Source organism: Haliotis rubra, unplaced genomic scaffold, assembly GCF_003918875.1.
Source record: "Haliotis rubra isolate DU_JTF1 unplaced genomic scaffold, ASM391887v1 Scf788, whole genome shotgun sequence".
Taxonomy (NCBI): Eukaryota; Metazoa; Mollusca; class Gastropoda; order Lepetellida; family Haliotidae; genus Haliotis; species Haliotis rubra.
The window spans coordinates 417,700-438,996 of record NW_025767510.1 but is presented as its reverse complement, the minus strand read 5'-3'; the positions used below and the strand labels follow the sequence as shown (position 1 = coordinate 438,996).

The 21,297-nt window shown below is 38.1% G+C and overlaps 1 protein-coding gene across 1 annotated transcript in view; it reads left to right on the top strand.

Annotated features, from left to right (window-relative positions):
- Nucleotides 1–4,597: 4,597 nt before the first annotated feature.
- The window catches only part of LOC124261067 (deoxynucleoside triphosphate triphosphohydrolase SAMHD1-like), a 51,925-nt gene continuing 35,225 nt past the window's right edge, over nucleotides 4,598–21,297 (top strand). The window contains 5 exon segments of the mRNA XM_046695388.1: nucleotides 4,598–4,655; nucleotides 11,597–11,940; nucleotides 13,425–13,491; nucleotides 17,222–17,312; nucleotides 19,644–19,804. Coding sequence (XP_046551344.1) covers nucleotides 11,748–11,940; nucleotides 13,425–13,491; nucleotides 17,222–17,312; nucleotides 19,644–19,804 — 512 coding nt within the window. The 5' untranslated portion in view covers nucleotides 4,598–4,655; nucleotides 11,597–11,747.

The following is a 21,297-nucleotide window of genomic DNA, read 5'->3' as shown; positions in this document are numbered from 1 at the left end:
TGGGAATCTCTAGGATTGATCTTTGATCAGACGCGTAAACCATTAATAACAACTCGCTGAACTCTATTGTCACCAGATAACTCTCAAACCATTTCAACAAGTTACCCCAAATGCCATAACGTCTTTAGCTATGTATAATACCTTTATGCCAGACCTTGTCAAAAGCTTTTGTTGTCTGAAAATGGCAGCCCTAATTTCCTTACCGCTATCTAATGCCCTGCCATAAAGTCATACAGGTACGTTAGTTGGATTAACCGTTGAATCGCCTGGCATGAAATCCGGATTGTAAGTTGTAAGCATTTCATTATCCCTAAAAATAATTAAATACATGTTTAAAAATGCATTTTCGAAAATCTTTGCTACACAACTTGATGGTGCAGGGACAGGTCGATAGTTTGAGCATTCATTTGTACTGCCTTTTGTGTATAGGAACAACTGATGCCTCCTTCAGATATCAGGAAACACTGTATTCTTTAACGATAGATTAAAAACTTCAGATAAAGGGAACTGCTAATTGTCTAGCATTCATTTTCAGAAAGTTGCGTTGCCTATACCATCTGGGCCTGTTGCTTTAATGATATCAACGAGGAGAGGAATATCATGGATTTCTTGCGGACAGAGTGTTAAGTCACATAATGGGTTATCTACCTCTAAACGAATTTCAGGAATATCCCTATTAGGAGCAGCTACTCTTGCCTGATCTGCAAAGAAATCATTCATAATGTTTTGCTATATCGAACCACTATCATCATATAGTTTATCGTTTTGGATTATCGAAGGAAAGCATTAATATTAGTGGTGTGTTTACTTTTATATAATTCTTAACTAAACGCCACCATGTTTTTGTACCATGTTCATTATTTATTTGTTCATCAATTTTATTCATGTACATCTTCTTTGCATTTCTTACCGCGGATATAACTTTATTTCTACTCAATCTAAAAAGTGCCCAGTCAAATGATGAGTTACGCCTTTTTGCGATTTTATGATGGCGATTGCGTTTACGAATCAATTTACGTACCTCACTATTCATCCAGGGGGCGTCCCGGGGCCTACCCGTCTTAATTCCGGCTATGCATGCAGCTCAGGATGCACGAGCGTCTGTTACGTAAGACAAATGTGGAGGACGGATAATACCTGACAAAATATTTTTAGAGAGAGATAGCGGCATGAGATAAGTATACAAGGGATATCAAACAACTGTTGAAGTAAGTTACTCTTTATGAATTATGACAGCTACGCATAGAAGTAGTATAACTGGATTGAATACAGAATGACAAATTAATCCTTGGAAAGATTCATAACATTTACTCAACATAGTTGGACTTAGTGTTCCACATACTGCTTGGTGCATACATACATACATACACACATATATACATATGCATACACATACATGGCACACACACACATATGCACACATGCACATAGATACCCACATCTATACATACATACATACATAAGATACACATACGCGCACGCACGCACACACACACACACCTGCGAATATATACATGCATACACACACATATACATATCTGTCATATCAAGCAGCTCATCCTATGCACATAGTTACCAGACCGTTACCCTTTTTATACCTCCATGTAAACAACAGATAACCAACAATATAAGACACTCAGCATACATTAAACAAACTCATGGTTCCATGGACAACCTCGCACAATACACAGTACTGCAATAATGCTGCATGAAGATTTAAAATCAATGTCACACGCTTTGGTGACGTTATAGATCAATACACGTGTGGTAAGACATGATATGTTCGTAAATTCATATCACTTTATTGAGGTCTTCAGAACCTGTAATTCAAATAGCCACGTTGCTTAAGAAACTTTCATGACATAAAAACACACATGTCGCAGACGCACAGGACACTGAGGTATGGTAACACTTTGTCAGAGGGCGTAAACGCTGATATCTCATGACCCAGTTTTGATATCAAACGCTGCACGTGGAAAACATGAGAAGCATCTTGTCTGTAACTCGGCAGTATACATGTGTGAGGTTTAAGCTGTTTCTGACAGCCCGGACCAAGTCGGGCCGAACAGCGACTAACACTTTTGTTTTAAACAGTATTTTATTTCCCGAAAGACATGTGATATACATTAAACATGATTAAGTTACAAAAAAAAAGAAAAAGGATCAGCAAACAGGCTGCATCAGCCTATGTAAATGCTTCTCCTAAACATAGTCTTGCAGAGAAGGATTTTATAAGTACATTTGTGGAAATAAGTAATTCAATAATTTCAAACTAAGTAAAGCATATGGTACCACACTTTATGGAAAACGGTTGGTATCATTTAAGAAACTGTAAACCGATTTTATTATTAATTCGTTTTCATACTGGGACAAAGATTTATCGCCGCTTAGAATAGCATGTAAACTTATATTATTTTGAAAGAAGTATTTATTAAATCTAAACCTATCATATAGAGGACACTGAAGGACATAATGGTAAGCATCTTCTCGAGTGTTCCCGTGCACAGGAGCAGGTTCGGCTGTCTGACAAATATCTATCAAACAAGTGAGAATTAAGATCACTGCAGCCCAGGCGCAAACGACAGAGAAGAATTTGACCTCGCCTGGGACCATACGATATATAATTCTTAAATGTTGGGGATAATGTCATGTCACAAGATATACATTTCTTAAATTTTGATAATGATTCTACATTTCTAATATTGATGTCTAGCGAATTCCATGCCTGTAACAGTAGATGGGAGAACAGAATTGATTAAAGTAAGATACACGCTGCGCATTACATTTGGAGATTATCGGAGTTTCGCAAATTATAGAGGCTTTGATTAGAAACATTTGGTGGTACCCATACTGAGAGATATTGTGGTGTTAACCCATTTACCATTTTGTAGAACATACATAATTCATAATAGTGGCGTCTTTCGACTAAAGAACAATATCCCGTTTCAGCATAAAGTTTTCGTGACTTGTGCCTCTCACTGCACCTGAAATAGTCCTAAGGGCATCTAAATGTAGCTTCTCTATCAGATGAGCCTGCTCCTGGCACAACAATTATCCCAGATGGTATCACAGTAGTCAAATATAGGCAAAATATATGGTTTATACATACATGTAGTTTCAAGTGATATTCTGTTCAGCCTGTGTTTCAAACTTCTCAGACAATTTATTAGTGGACTTACTTTGGCTGGTATATAATTAATATGATTCTGCCATTTTCCATCATCTTGTATAATCAGACCAAGATGTTTATGTTCACAAACTTCAGAAATCGCAGTATTATTAAGAGTTAATTGAAGTTTCGGACTTGCATTAGTCTTATTGGAGAATAACACTTTTGATTGAGGCGATGTTGTGTTTGGGGAGAGAAAAGGGCTTCACTTTACCGAACCAGTTATCTTTACATGTGGCATTTTGTAACATCACACATTGATACTTAGGTAGATATAATACTAATCTATGGATGTAAATACAAATCAGGATACATGTGTGGGGTGAAAGTTGTTTTTGAGAGCCCGGGCCAAGGCGTACCGAACGCTTGTGATACTGTTTGTTGAGAATATGTAGAAAAGGCAGTTTCCCTTTCAGCAACGTTTTTGCTTCAAATACTACGCTTTGAGACTCTGTGAAGTGATATGTAGGTAGATATAATACTAATCTATGTGTTAAAACACAAATCAGGATACATGTGTGAGGTTTAGGTTGTTTTTGACAGCACGGGACAAGTCGGGCTGAACAGAGACTAAACACTTTTGATTGCGGATTTTGTTTTCCGAGTACTTTTTTCCCCTACATCGTTGGAAATGGAGAGAGAAAGGGGCTTCACTTTTACTTTACTTGATGAAGTGGTATTTAGATAGATATAATACCATTTTGTTTTTCATGTGTATTAGTAAATATAACCATATGCATACGCGCTGGCTATCTGATTTGGGCTGGTATTGTTTACAATGAAAACACAATAATTTTTGTGTTTGTGAATGCATACTTTGTTTGATCCTTTATAACATATGACAAAATGTTGTGATTTCAAATGTTTCTATTAATATACATAATCATGTCATATTTGCCCTTTCACACTCGCCGATATCCACGTCTCTTTAACATAAACATCCTGTGCTCATTCAGCATGAAACAATAAAGGTTAATTAGGGAACCCCAATATCTTAATTAAGGAAATAAAAGCAGTCAAAACACTGTCACTTCCTGCCCAGGCCCCCCGGATGTCACACGCTAAGAGAAGTAAGCAACCTTCCCTCATATACATATCAAGGAAAACACATAACAACAAGACGATGTCTTTTCTACGGGAATCTCGGTATGTAGTCAGGTTTCGTTTTAATATTCTGCAATCCATTTTTAGTATTACCCGGATGCCCGGCCCGGCCCCGACTTTTCTTGGCCCTACTTTTAGGCCATCCCCGTAAGTACTTTTGGTTGGAGGGAACCGGGAAGGGAATCGGAGTTGGGATTAGCATAAAAGCAAATACATCAATTTAAGCAAGTAAGGTGCATTGGGTTAATATGGATACCAGTTACCAATTCATTTCACCTTCCCCCAGCCTGGTTCTTGGGTCCGTTGTGCCTGCGCTACGGACCCAGGGAACCAGGTTGTGTTTAAATGGATTTCACCATCTGTAATACTGGAAGATGGGAGGGTAACTTCATTCATTATCTCCAGCTGATTACTTGCGCCCGGCCAACACAACATATACACAACCGACTAAATGTTTTCGCTACATCCACCAGCGTTCTCTTGTAATCTTGTAACAACAGTGTCATATGCCCGCTAATCACGTTCAATCAAGTTTCCACATTATAAAACAATTAGAAAAGAGAGAAGGACGTTAGACGACTTTGCACTTGTATATCAATGTGTGATCGATGTACTATGTAGGCCTTGATCGATTCCTAGGCTGGAATGAGTTTATTTATATGAAATAGAACGAGGTATATATATAATATTACCACGTCTACTGTCCAAAAACGTCACCTTCCAACTCATAGCATCGACTGATATTATTAATAGGAAAGTACCCAATGAACGAATCCTGTTGCTAAACACTGATAGACTTTAGTAATTTATGAAGTTGTTTTGTATGTCTAACAATATGTGTGTTGCATCTTTCATCAACATGTATACTCATCTAATGTTATCAAAACAGTTGCCAAATTACAAATTGTTATTTAGCAGTGCAGTGTATCTTTGCCAAACATCTGTTCAGTGATCTCATGTTACTGATAAGATGGTACAAGCAAGTAACAATACACTCGACATATGAAATGTGATTATGTACTATGGCAATATGGTCTTTCAGTATTGAAAATAAAAAACTGTAAAGTTATGTTAATCATGTATGATGTAATGTGGAAAGACCTCCCCCGCTAGATTCAGGGGGACAAACGATATACTGTGGACTTACATATGATCACCTCAGACTGTCAGACATACAAAATGAGTGTCACTGTTGCAGTGTGCGAAATAGCCACTGGCCCGCTAGCCCATGGCTAGCAAAAATCTAGTCAGGCTAGTAAGTCTCCACAGTCACTGGCTCGACTGGCTATTGAATTTTCATGGGGTCATTTTGTAAATATATCGCTCTCTCCGACTTGTTAAGTTATAATACACTTTATAATCATGCAGCAATCCTGGAAACTATTTCACACACACACAGAAACATTACAATACCCTCCACTCAACAAGAAAATGCACCTCATCTTCCACGGAGCTACTACTGCACAGTTTGCATATGCGATCTTTCAGTGATGTTACAGGTCGTGTGATATTTGGTGAATCGAACTGTAGCCCTTCATTTGAAATTGCATACTATATATCAGGGCTACAGACAAGGGGCGTACAGGGGTAATGTACGCCTAAAAAACAATGAAGTACGACATGATATAAGATTTCAAGTGTATAATGTACACACATAAATACCTTTGTATGTCTAACATATATAAAGCAGGGCTCCAGATAAACTTTTGGGGGTGTGGGTGTAATTACACCTCATATTGCAAGTGGAGGTGTACTGCGAATTTTGAAGGAGTACTGACATATTTTTGTTTGAGCAAGTTGGTGATGTGGTTTGTTATTTATTATATTAAGCAACTTTCCAGCTATTTTACAATTAATGGACAATGGCAAAATACCAAATTGAGTTAGTGATATGGGTCCAATTTATTTGGTTAGTTAAAGGAAAATTAGGATACCCAATCGAGATGAACATTATTATTATTGATCTCTTTATTATCTGTATTCATGTAACTTTGTCTTTCCAAGAGTATTTATAATATACCTGACTTGTAAATGCAGAATGTTTATTTTTCATCTCTTGCTAAATTTGAGATGTCTGCTAAACAGATGTGGGGATATCTAACATGGCCAAATTAGATATCAACTGCATGAACAATATATAACGTTGTCATTGTGTAATTATTTATAATTGTCTGAGTTCAAAGAGCATTGATCAATTGATTTAATATGGACTAATCTCTCCTAATTAGCTGCTATTTGAACTGACTTAACATGGCATTTAACAAGTTTAATGCCAGCAGGGGTATAAGTGTTACGGTTTCACCCCTGTTGTGAATATTTTGTGCATGTAATTTGACTACCAGTAATTAGGTTGTCAGAGAAGCATCTGCATTCCATAGTTACTGGATTCACTGCTGTTTCTGATACCATACTAGTTTGGGCAGAGGGTAATTTGAAAGCAGCAGGGATTTCAAATTTCTGGTACTCGTTAATCCTCTCAAGAGGCGAAAAGCATAGTGACTCCCAAATAACACTTGCAACAACTGTTTTGTAAGATTTACATATTTACATATTTTTATTATAAATGGTATGGCTCTGCTTTTAAAATACCAAGACTCACAGTAGTTCATGTACCTCAGGAAGACAGCTGAAGCTTTTTATTGTAATTTCTTAAGAAAATCTTGGTTATGTGTGTTTTGAATGATTCAGTCTGTGCTGTTAAAATCAACATAAAAAGTTGTAAATATGTAATTTAATGTGTCCGCATCTATAGTTTCACATCTACCTATATAAAAGTTAATCGTATAATGTCCAAGTGCATTTTATTTAAAGCAAACATGTTGGTTACATTGGAGCAATTATCTTTTACTCTCATGAAAGCCTCTGTCAGAAGTGTTAAAGGCGGCTGTTACAGGTCATTGGCTCCCTCCCTCTGCAAGCCTTCTGCGTTCTGCTGTTTATTTTGTTGACAGTTACATAGACAGATTCTTTAATACAAATGCATAAAATCGGTGATTTACAATCTGATTAGGTTGTCTGACAAAACATCCACTTGCACAGTTTGAGATCGATTGGGTCATTGGATGAAGAGATATTTACAAAAAACGGGTCTACATGCATTTCATGCCAAACTATACTGCTCACTTATCATTTGGTGGTCCTGATGAATTTTTACGAGCCAGGGACAACAGGACCAGCGTAAATTTTGCACACTGATTTGTTCATTGAACCATGTTCAAGATCCTTCAGCGTAAGAAAGTGACAACTGACATTAGATACTGTTTTGGGAAAAAAGGGTCCTGCCTATAAAGGGGTTTATTATGAGAGGGAATACACTGAATGTTTGTTGAAAGCATGTAACAGACAAAGGACATAGAATTCAGATTTTGAAGCAGCTGTGTATTTCTGACTAACAAAGTTTTAAGGAACTTGAAATGGTTTGCATTATAACAGTATGGGCCCTGTGACACAGCTGTTATGTCAGTCTTGTTTTATAGATGGAGATATTACCCCATTTGTTCACTGACCCATGTACACATACATATGTAAGATCTGTCAGTGTATGAAAGTGACAACTGACATTAGATACTGTGGAAATAACCCATTGCCTGACGTCCGAATCCAGTGTTTTTTTCTGTCGGGCAAGCAAATTTGTGTATCATACTGTACCGGTGTTCAGTTGACTTTCCAATGTTAATTATGTTGTTTATTTAAGAAACCGACAAGAAAATAGTCCGGTATAGTGGAAAATTATCAGGGCAAGTGATTTTACATGTGCCACTGTACTGGAGTACACTAGCAATTTTAAAGTTATTTCTACCCCTGACAGATGTATCATGAAATCTGCTCACATCTGTAGAATAGCATTTTATCAGCTGAAACATCAGTTTATAGTGTCTCAGAGTGTAGTATTTGAAGGAAACACATTACTTAACGTGATAGTCTCTGTCAGATTGGTTGGTTTGTTTGTTGATTAACGCTGCACTCAGCAATATTCATGCTATATGGCGGCAGTCTGTAAATAATCCAGTCTGGACCAGATGATCCAGTGATCAACAGCATGAGCATCAATATATTGGAGAAAGAGTAGGCATACACTTTAACAAAAGCCAAAGTTATAAGAGAGAATTGGCATTAAAAGTTGATTTTGAGTCAGAATCCCATGTAACAGGTGTAAGAGAGCCAAGGTTGACAAGGGGAAAATAGGTTTTACTATACCTGTAAATGCTATGTAGTGTGACATTGCAAAGGTAGATGTAATAATGTGTTATGAACATAAGCTCATTTGATGATGCATCTATGAGGTTAAAGTTGATTTTGACCGCCTGGGTCAAACTGGACTAAACACTAGTGATATAGAGATTGTTGAGAGTAATGAAAATGGGCTTTACTTTGAACCAGCATGCTGCTTTAAGTACTACACTTGGAGACACTATAAGGTGGTGTTAATGCAGGTTTGGTACCATTCTATAGGGTGTACTGGTTTCCCAACATTTGGAAATTTAAGTAAACAGAGGGATCAGAGGATTAAGAACTGTGAGACAGACTCACTTTCATTTTAGGGGTGACAGGTAGTACAGGTAACTTACACATAACCATTCGTGACCAATTCGTGTTATTCCGGGACAAGCTGAATAGCGACTCGTGCCCCTCTGGAAAGATTTCATATTGGCGCATGAACATCAGAACTACTTTTAACAAGAATGATAACTCTATCCCTGTTTGATTGCAATGTTTCTTAATATCACAGAAGTACATGTACATTGCTAGGTTGTTGTTTTGGGGGTGTTTTTGCTTATCTATTTTAAAGAATTAAACCTATTTGATACAACTAAAAGGAGAGAAACATATTTGTTAAAGACTTGTTCTAATGTAATTATTACCAGTTCACCTTATAGTTCCAATTATGTTAATTTTCTAAATAGGGTTTAATAATCATGAATGGGAATTGTTTTATTGAATATACAAATAAAATAGTATTTTTTCAGCTCCATTAAATCCCAAAGCAGACACTCAAAAATTACTTTAAAATATTTCTCAAACTGAACATTCGTGTAACCTTGCTGTCACACACCTGGAAAAAAATATGAATGCCAAAAAACAGTCAGACTAAAATATCCCCAGAGCTGTGAAATTTAAGCCCAATGTTAAAGATTAGGGTTGATTAGTTGATTAGATATTATTGTTTTGATTACATTTCCTAAAATTGTTGGAAGCGCACATACAATCTCCATAACAAGCCCGTCAGAAATACACTCAGTTGGACCCATGAGAGCCGTTATGTCAACAAACAATCCCATGATTCTTATTAAAAACTTCATAAGAGGCAGCAAAATCCTGTTAGCTACGTTCTTTGTACTTTCAATTTGACGATATATATTTTTCATGATTTTTTAAACAATGACATAATGCCATACTTGGGATTATTTTTATCAAAGCACCGCACTCATTTACCGTGTTCTGATTGGTTTGTCGTATTTTCGCACATAACAAGCATCAAGAGGGGGACGAGTCTTCTTGGAGGTTACGGAAAGGGGCGAGTAGTGACGAATGACACATAAGAAAATGGAATGGACTGTTAGCCTGTAAGAGGGGTTACAGTTTGGAGATGGTGACTCAAACATAACAATGGAATGGACTGTTAAGTACATGTAGTTGTTTATTTCATCTCTGACAATGCATCATCATTCAGCATCAGTCACATCAAACATATCCCATATATTGATACACAATCAAGTTATCTTGATTTACATAGTCACACTGTCATGTACATATACACTGTCATACACAATCACAATCTAACAAAAAAAGAAAGAAAATGCATCTGCATATGCTAGAGCCATCTTTCTTCATTCTCTCAGTTAGCGTTTTTCAGTTTCAAGCTGACTCAAGATTTCGATACTTCGATCTCTTGGGTCTCAGCAATCATCCACCAGCTAACTGAAGGATGTGGGCTTCTGTGTAGGCCTGCTCTGTCTTGAAGAAGTCTGTATTCTATAGATGTTGGGATGAGGTGTGGCCATAATTGATGCCAATTTGTAGTGCCAGCCTTCCATGTGGTTTTTGGTTCTAGGCACTACAGTATCATGATGGTTCCAGGTGTTGCGACCGTGGTCGCCCATAAGGCCCAAAAAATTAAATGTTATGGTTCCGATATCCTACATTTCTGAACTAGGGTAGGTAGGTAGGAAGTTTTGTTTTTTTGCAAAATATTTTTACATTACTCATGTGTCAGAAAATACTTTTAATTTATTATGTGGTGAGTAAAATTGTTAGGCTCGGCGGGAATATTTAAGGTCGGTCGGGAAATTGGAACCACAAGCTTTTTTTTTTTTAGGCCTAACCCAGAAGTCTGTCTCATAATCTGCAAATTGTAGTACTCTGGCGTCGTGTAGGGGAGCATCATTCAGGGCGTTCAACCACACATCTTCGATGTAACGTACAGGCACTAAAGGAAGAACAGCAGCTCTTCTGACATCCTCGATAATCTCCAAGGTACACATTCCAATAAATCTTCACTACACCCTGGATGCATCTACAGCTCGGCCCCATGATTTTATTACCTTTTTTGACTGGCTTTTTATCCAATCAGGTGTCTAGGCTGGGAACTTGAGTGTACCCATCACAACTCACTTTCTCTTCTTTTATCTAACCAATTAAACTTGGCAACATAATTGTTGCAGAGGTGCTCTGAAAGAGGTAGAAAGAGCTCTTGCATATATTTTTTTAAGATTTCAGACCTGTTAATTTGTCTGTATGATTTCCCCAAATATCTGAGCTTAGCTGATTGGCTACTGTGAGAATGTGGAGCCAGCAAAGGTAGGTAATAAAATTATGTGGCCAGGCCGTAGATGCATCCAGGGTATAGTGGAGATTTATCGTAACGTATACCCTGGAGATTACTGAGGATGCTCTTCTGATGATGAGTTTCACATTCTCATGACGGTTGTACTCAGACTGGAGTCCACATTTCTGGGCATTTCGCCAAATGCACTGTCCACAGTGAAAAAGGATGTCTTCGTGTAGAAATCTGTCAGGGCGATGTCGATGCGTTGTTTCGGTCGTTTAGGGGTGTTCCTAGCTCTGGCTCGGTACAGTGATGATCCCCAGCTAAACAGGATTGGTACCTTCGGCAGGAGGGCAGTAGTGGTCTCATCTGAACGTAGTTCGGTAAAATGAAATATTGAAAATTATTGTTTGGACTAGAAACTAGAAGTTTGGAATATTCATTCATATCTTACATTATCTGCAATAAAGTAGTGTCATTTTATAGAACATTTGACTGTAGTTAACTGGCATGCTTTGATACAACTGAAATACTCTTCACCTGGTGTTTGTCTTCAGTGCTTCCACGTCAGCTGTCCGGATACCTTGTCACAGTTAGAGTATAAAGATAGAACCTGGACCTGTCTTCCTACTACCACCCCCTCTGATTCAAGATAGAACCTGGACCCATCTTCCTATCACTGCACCCTCCACAACAATTACAATCATTATGAACGGACATCCTGATGCCTCCACGCCTCCAGCCAAGAAACCAAGGATGACTTCAGGGGCCTATGAACTGACATTCTCCCAAGAATCCAATCACCAAGAGGATCCCCAGTCATGGCAGTTCTGGTCTGTAGATGAGCTTGCAGAACAACTCACTCAGACCGGTTTACAGGAATTGGCAGAAAAGTTCCAAGGTATTTGGTAAAGCTTCAGTTATGGCTAATGTATGTCTTAGGTTTTTAAACTAATAAGCAGGAACATTTGCATGTTGATTTTTAACTGTGGACATCTGTGGGATAGCATATCAAGTACACACCTCCATTTTAGCCCTGGGTAAGATTGTTAACGCCTTCATCTGTTACTTGAAGGGTCAAGGTCATCGTCTATGTCATAGCTTGTCATTGAAACTCGGTACATGTTATCCATGATATGCTCTCAAGTAGGTACATATACCTATGATAGAGTTGTCTGCTTCCAGTTAGTAAACAGCTTATTGTTCACAAGTATTTCATTTACAGCATTACCAATATTTATGTTTTCATGATTTGTTAAAATGCCTCCAAAGTAAACATCTTAAAGATAATTGAGAGGAAGGTCGCGGGTTCGATCCCCTGCCACATAAAACCAAAAGACATTAAAATATGGTACTTGTTGGTCCCTGCTGGTCCCTTGTTTGGTAAAATAAGGTCTGGTCGGGAGTCAATAAAATGTGTCTGCATGGGATATTCACGCGTAACTGCAAGGGGTGGGTATTGAAGGGAATTTTCATATTGCGATGCGAAAGCATATATTGCGATTTGTATTGCAATATATTGCAAGAAGTCTTTTTAACAAAAAGACGACTTATAATCGAGTCAATGCTTTATTTATAAAGCAAAAACACAACAAAATCACTGTGTTTGATTAAGCTTTAATAAAAACTTTTTATCATGACAAAATAAAAATGTAAATAATATTTGGCTCAAGTGAAACGAGCAGCCACACATACACACGCATGCACGTCGTCAAATGAGCGAAATATTCTTAAGTATGACATTTAACTCCATTTCACTTCTTTGTAAATTGCATATTCTAGTACTTATGGGGAGTTGAGTCCCATCCCGGATTTGAACCCACGCTTTCAGATTAAGTGTAATCCTAAATATAACATATGTTGCACATCAAACAGGTTACACCCAGGAGAAGTACTCTGATTGGTGACTGTGTACGGCAGCACATTTTTAACATATGTTGTGTTGCCTTAGATAAAATAATCTGATTTCTGTAGCTAATGGGTACCTGGAAGGAGGACATGGTAATGTGACTGTTCACACCTTCTCATTCCTTACAATCAGCTTGGGTTGTATATACGCCAGGGAGCTGAGAATGAATAACGAGTACACACTTATCCACTGATCGAGGTGATAATATTTTATTTTACTCCTTGCAGTTTGGTTTGTTTATTCCTGAGTGAGCTGAGAATGGATAATGAGCACACACTGATCAATTAATCCTGGTGATAAGTACACCCTGTGTATGGAAGCTATTGCAACATAAATAAGCTGGATTATTATTGTTACTATCATTATATACTGTTAAAGGTAGAAAATGGTAACTGTGACTGTATTGGTGACAAAGGCTGCCATTGCAGCAACAAACAAATACTAAAATGAACTAAATTTGAATTTGTTAATTTCAGAGGAAGAAATTGCAGGGAGACATCTGCACTTTGTCTCTTATGAAAGGTTAAAAGAAATGGGGATCAGGTAAGCAGACTCTTTGTTTCTATGTCAAAAGTGTTATGACATAGTTGGACATGATATATGTGTTGCAATACATTGGTTCATACAGCTTATGGATTCTGGGACAGTATTGGTTTAAAGTACTTGTGATTATTTTAACAGATGACTAATGAAGATCTTGTTGTCTGGCTGACGTCGAGGCGATGGGGTAGCCTGGTGTATAAAGCGTTGGCTCGTCACTCCGAAGGCCCTTGTTTGAATCCTCACATGGTACAATGTACCCATTTTTGGTGTCCCTGCTGCGATATTGCTGGAATCTTGCTAAAGGTTGTGTAAAACCTAGCTCGCTCACTCACTCAGTGCACGGGCGGTGGGGTAGCCTAGTGGTTAAAGCATTTGCTTGTCATGCCGAAGACCCGGGTTCGATTCCCCACATGGGCACAATGTGTGAAGTCCATTTCTGGTGTCCCCCGCTGTGATATTGCTGGAATATTGCTAAAAGCAGCATATAACCATATTCACTCACTCACTCACTCAGTGAAAAGTGAAGTGGAAATGGAAGTGAAACTTGCAACTGTACATGTCTTTGTTCTTAGTTTCAGCCTACTTGTCTTTAAGTGATACAATAGAGATTGTGTAATGCAGTTTGTCATCACATAAACATGGATTTGGATTCAAATTATGTGGCTGGACCAGTTAGTCTCTCACATTTCTCTTGGGTTGTATGTCAGTGACAACTTGGGCGGAGGTTAAAGCATTTGCCTATAACGCCAAAGACCCGGTGTAACAGTTTGCCGAAAATGTGACTTCGCATTCAAACGCGTGTCAGGATCCAGGTCATAGATGTGCCGAGGATACTTCTTATCAGAGTTGGTGTAGAAGTTCAAGATCTGGGTATAGAGGTTGTCATCCATGTTGAAGGTTGAATGTGATATAGGATGCGAAATGAAATGCACTTTTAAATACATTTACATGACACCAAGATCAGTCTCCAGAGTCACTTGTTCATATTAATAAATAAATACCAGCCCCTTCTCACACCGGTTATCTCCCATTAGTTAGACAGCCAGTTGTTAGACAGTGGAGTAGGGTATTAATTAAGACAACACCCACCTACATAATGGTACAGCTCTAATTAGATTGATGATAATTGATCATTTTTAGGGGTATAGTCTGGGCTGGAAGGGTATACTTTGGCCTGGTCCAGAATATACCCCCGGGGTATAAACTGGGCTAGCCTATAGTTTACCTCGGGGTATAATCTGGTGGGGGGTTATTCTGGGCTGCTACACCGGGTTCTAATCGACACATGGGTACAATGCGTGAAGCCCATTTCTGGTGTTCCTTACCATTAAATTGCTCTAATATTGCTAAAAGGGGCTTAAGACAATATATTACACACACAAACAGAATATAAACGAAGAAAGAAATAAACAAAACAATTATTGAAATAGAGCTGCAATGTTCTTTTATTGTCTATCTCTATAACAGCTTTTTTGCTTGAAAAACCCTAGATCTGCCTCCCATTGATCACTAATGATTGATGATAAACATATGTCCAGTGAAACTATGTTTACCAAATAAAACTAACACACTGTTTTCCCCTTGTCTATAAAAAGCAGTCCCCAATTCAAAAACTTGTTCAATATATTTTTATTATCCTTGTCAAACAAATCTTTAATTACATGATTTCAGCTGACTTTACGTTTGGTGTATGTTATGTACATGGTTGTGAGCAGTTACCATGCATACCAATTACAGTCCGTTTGAGTCAGAAACATCAGAAACGTCAGAAACAGCCAGGTGTGTGAGAAAGGATGGCGACGGCACAGCACAGGCTAATGAATCAATAACTTGGTGGGCACTTGTGCACGTGCTTCTCTAACACCTGGCTGTCCCTTTCTCTGCACTCCTCCCTCGTAACAAATAGTGAACTGTGTCAAAATTTTAATGATAGTTTCTTAAAGAACTTTTTTGGTGGAGTCCGGAAAATTTTCAAATATAAGAAAGCTGTTGGGTATTAGTAAATGATAAACATGTGTACTATTTATATTTATGTGGCAATTCATTCTCTTCCCACAGAGGTTACTCCTGTCATATCTTCCTACATAACCTCTGTTCTAATACGACACTTTCTTGGTGTCAGCGTTCAAGGCTCGTGATTGGAGACAAGCCGATTTAGTTGTGCAATCAGCGGCGTTGTTTCAAAAGTGATCATTCGCGAAGGCCTCGGTAATTTCCGTATGCTTCGGGAAAACTAGAACCTTCTTCCGAAGCGATGCGCAAACGTTTCTTCTAGACAGAACTCAGTCATGTAATGGCGTATCAATGGCGTCTCCATTGCCCTCGTTGACAAAGGACAAGCTAGCCATTAAACGTCTTGTGTGTAACATCAACACAATTCCCCGGCAGATGGGGGATATTTGTGGCCCCGCATTTGCTTGTGTTAGTCAAATTGAATCTAAGTCGATGTAACACGTGTTCTGATTGGATAGAAAGAAGGGAGATAATTCGTGTTGCGATCTTTTGCCGCTAGGGGATTTTACGAGGACCGGGAAATATGGCCGTATTAGAACAGAGGTTATGTAGGAAGATATGACAGGAGTAACCTCTGTGGGAAGAGAATGGTGGCAATTTTGTACAATGATAAAATTTGCTATTCATCGGTCCGTTTCTGACTCAAACGGACTGTATGCTGTTGCCGAAATGTCACTCTCGCTGAATTGGTCTTTACGTTTAGAAGAAATGACACTTGGTTCCTTTTTCGGATGGACTGGGACACCCCTTTGAATAAATATACAATCTCACGTCTAGCACACACTGAGAATAACGGGAAAATCACTCCATTATTATGTAGATGAATGCACTGTAAACAAAGGGAAACTGCAGGCAGCTGGTCACTGTGACGTCACAGCCCGAGCTTTCCCGAGGCTGGGATTACGATATGCACACATGCAGGTTGTGGAGTTAGAGCACTTGTTTGGTGCTTTTTAGTTAACAATAAAATCACTTATGACGTTTTCTTGAGTGTAAATATGTATCCTTTGTTTGTCCATTTACATATGTTAAGAAGTTTATATTCAATATATATCCTTTAAGTTTCTATTGTCACAAGAGGCTCTGGGCAAACAAATGATATATATGTATACCATGCCCACTAGATTCATAGAAGAATTAATGCTGGTCCAGTATCTCAATAATATTTTATCGATTTTAATAAAATGAAGATGCCAACTTGTTGAATTATGACCATTTATTATCAAGCTCATTTTGCTAGGATATTCACTTAGTTTAATGATTGATCAATAGTATTGTGCTTGCTTGCGCCCTTAGATTACACTTTAAGATCTTTGTGAGTTCCCCTGTGGCAGACTTTAAACAGGATTCATATCTATAACTGGCCTCACTGATCATCTGTGACTGTCACTGATAAATATTTATGAATACTATTATTAAGATATATGTCAAATATTATAAAGTTCTAGCTGGAACAGATTGTTGTGTTAAGTGAATTCTTTCAAGTTTGTATCATTCTGGATATTTCGTTCGTTACTTTATTTAATTTTTAAATTTGGTAATATGTCTACACCCTTGCTTCAATGTATAGATGTAATGTTCTTTTTTACTTTTTTTGAATTTTTAACTTTTGGGATATATCTGCACCCTTGTCTGTTGGAATTAAAAACCAAATTCATCTGCCTTTGTGTAAATCAGTTACTGACTATATTTTATTGGGTTGGGGTTTTTTTTTCAGAAAAATGGGTACAATCCTTGATTTTGAGAAGTTCTTACATGATATTGGATGTAAGGCCAACAAATGGAGTACCTATCACCCAAATACAAAGGTAGGTGCAGGACAGATTAATAGTTGTTGCTCATTATATCAATCACTGGTTTGTCAGGTCCAGACTCCAATATTACCAAATTGCCATCTTACAACTGGAATATATCTGCTGCATTTAATAACACAATTGATCTGATTTAGGATCCTGTGAATCATTATCTTAATTTTTCAGTTTCTTTTCTTTTGTTTGTTGTTTAACGCCACACTCAGCAATATTCCAGCTATATGGCGGTGGACAGTAAATAATTGAGTCTGGACCAGACAATCCAGTGATCGTTTTAGTTTCTAGTTTTATAGAAATTTTCATGTTAATGATTTAGTCCTCGTCATATGATGCATCAGACTCAGTGGAGAGTTAGTTGGACAGACATAGACAGGAAGTGAGTCAACACTTGGAATATGTTAAGCTGTCCTGGCACATTATCAGGGGTGGAAATAACCCATTGCCCGACGTCCGAGTGCAGTGTTTTTTTCTGTCGGGCAAGCAAATTTGTATATCAAACAGTACCGGTGTCCAGTTGACTTTCCAATGTTAATTATGTTGTTTATTTAAAAAAATCAACAAGAAAATGGACGGTATAGTGGAAAAATTATCAGGGCAAGTGATTTTACATATGCCACTGTACCGGAGTACACTAGCAATGTTAAAGTTATTTCCACCCCTGACATTGTCTTATTGTCAGTGCCAAAACTATTGAGTCGGTCTGTCTCTTGACATACTTTTGAATCAGTTTTAGTGTTAGGTTATGAATTTTAATTGGTGAAGCTTACTGTTTAGAATGTCTACTGACTTGTAATATGGGTTAGTTGCTTACATCTCAGACTGCATCTCAGACTCAGGTTTCTCGGTTTCCATGGAAACGTTTTGGACTTAGTCTTAAAGGGAGGTGTGGGCTTTGTTTCCAGAGCATAACTCAAAAACTGTTCCATATTTTTCTGAAAAACTTTGAAGATATATCAAACAGAACCTAAAGTGGTGCCTTTTGCTATATACAGATTTTTGGCATTTTTATTTTTCTTGGTTTCCATGGAAACAAGTTGAACTTAATCTCAAAAGGGAGGGGTGACCATCTTTTCTGAAGCACAACTCGAAAACCGATCAATATCTTTCTTCAAGACTTGGTAGATATATCAAACATAAGCTAAAGTGGTGCCTTTTGCTATTTACAGATTTTTGGCATTTTTTCTTTCTTGGTTTCCATGGAAACGTTTTGGACTTAGTCTCAAAAGGGAGGGGTGGTTTTGTTTCCGGAGCACAACTTCAATATCTTTCAACAGAACTTGGCAGATATATGAGACAGATCTTGAAGTGGTGGCTTTTGCTATTTGCAGGTTTTTGTTGTTTTATTTTTCTTGGTTTCCATGGAAACGAATTGGACTTAGTCTCAAAAGGGAGGGACAGGTTTCGTTTCCGGATCACAACTCGAAAACTGTTCAATATTTTTCTATAAGACTTAACAGATATATCATACAGATCTTGAAGTATTGCCTTTTGCTATTTGCAGATTTTGACATTTTTGTTTTTCATGATTTAATGATTTGGACATAGTGCAAAAATATCAAGTTGGACTTCAAGTAACTGTCAGTTGATTTGTCTTTTCAAATTTATGGGGGCCGGGGGGGGTTTGTCATCTTCTGATGACTCTTGTTTTGTTTCCTGGCAAGTGTCTCCCCAGCTTTGTGGCTGTTCAAAATGACCGACCCTCTGTACAACGCCTAATGCTGATAATAATTCAGCAGGCTAAGATCCTGTGAAGATCCAGATTAGAATTGGTCTTCAGCCACTCATGCTTGTCGTAAGAGGTGACTAACGGGATTGGATGGTCAGGCTCGCTGACTTGGTTGACACATTGTATCTCAATTGCATAGACTGATGCTCATGCTGTTGGTCACTGGATTGTCTGGTCCAGACTAGAGTATTTCCCGACCACCGCCATATAGCTCGATGATTGCTGAGTGTGATGTTCAACACCTAACAAACAAACAAATCCTGTACTGTATGAACAGTATAAGGCAACTCAGTCTCTCTGGCATAGGGGCGGTGGGGTAGCCTAGTGGTTAAAGCATTCACTCGTCACAACAAAGTCCCGGGTTGGATTCCCTATGTTATACATGTGTACAGTGTGGGAAGCCCATTTCCAGTTTTCCCCACTGTGATATTGCTGGAATATTGCTAACAGCGGCATAAAACCATACTCAATCACTCACTCACTCACTCTGTGGCATAAGTTATGTATTATGTTTGAATGTGTACAATGTCAGGTATGATGTGTTTCTCTCAATCAGATTTGCTCTCTCCTTTTTCTGATGCCCGAAATGACTGTCGTTACAGATATTCAATGATCCAATCCATGGCCACGTGGAGCTGCACCCGCTGTGTGTGAAGATCATTGACACACCACAGTTCCAGAGACTCCGTTTCATCAAGCAACTCGGAGCTTGTTATTTCGTCTTCCCTGGAGCAGCACACAACAGATTTGAACACAGCATTGGGTAAGGTTTGATTTGAACCTGATATAGGCTATGGTTTGATTTGAGCTTGGCTTTGGATAGGGTTTGATTTGAGCTTGGCTTTGGATAGGGTTTGATTTGAGCTTGGCTTTGGATAGGGTTTGATTTGAGCATGGTATTGGATAGGGTTTGATTTGAGCATGGTATTGGGTAATTTGAATATGATATTGGGCAAGGTTTGATTTGAACATGGTGTTGGCTAAGGTTTGATTTGAACATGGTGTTGGCTAAGGTTTGATTTGAACATGGTGTTGGCTAAGGTTTGATTTGAACATGGTATTGGGTAAGGTTTGATTTGAACATGGTGTTGGGTAAGGTTTGATTTGAACATGGTGTTGGCTAAGGTTTGATATGAACATGGTGTTGGGTAAGGTTTGATTTGAACATGGTATTGGGTAAGGTTTGATTTGAACATGGTATTGGGTAAGGTTTGATTTGAACATGGTATTGGGTAAGGTTTGATTTGAACATGGTGTTGGGTAAGGTTTGATTTGAACATGGTATTGGGTAAGGTTTGATTTGAACATGGTGTTGGGTAAGGTTTGATATGAACATGGTGTTGGGTAAGGTTTGATTTGAACATGGTGTTGGGTAAGGTTTGATTTGAACATGGTGTTGGGTAAGGTTTGATTTGAACATGGTGTTGGGTAAGGTTTGATTTGAACATGGCATAAAATAAGGTTTGATTTGAACATGATGTAGTGTAAGGTTTGATTTGAACATGGTGTTGGCTAAGGTTTGATATGAGCATGGTATTGGGTAAGGTTTGATTTGAACATGGTATTGGGTAAGGTTTGATTTGAACATGATATTGGGCAAGGTTTGATTTGAACATGGTGTTGGCTAAGGTTTGATTTGAACATGGTGTTGGCTAAGGTTTGATTTGAACATGGTATTGGCTAAGGTTTGATTTGAACATGGTGTTGGCTAAGGTTTGATTTGAACATGGTGTTGGCTAAGGTTTGATTTGAACATGGCATAGAATAAGGTTTGATTTGAACATGGTGTTGGCTAAGGTTTGATTTGAACATGGTGTTGGCTAAGGTTTGATTTGAACATGGTGTTGGGTAAGGTTTGATTTGAACATGGTGTTGGGTAAGGTTTGATTTGAACATGGTGTTGGCTAAGGTTTGATCTGAACATGATATTGGGTAAGGTTTGATTTGAACATGAAATTGGGTAAGGTTTGATTTGAACATGAAATTGGGTAAGGTTTGATTTGAACATGGTGTAGTGTAAGGTTTGATTTGAACATGATATTGGGTAAGGTTTGATTTGAACAAATATTGGGTAAGGTTTGATTTGAACATGATATTGGGTAAGGTTTGATTTGAACATGGTGTTGGGTAAGGTTTGATTTGAACATGGTGTTGGCTAAGGTTTGATTTGAACATGGTGTTGGGTAAGGTTTGATTTGAACATGGCATAGAATAAGGTTTGATTTGAACATGATGTAGTGTAAGGTTTGATTTGAA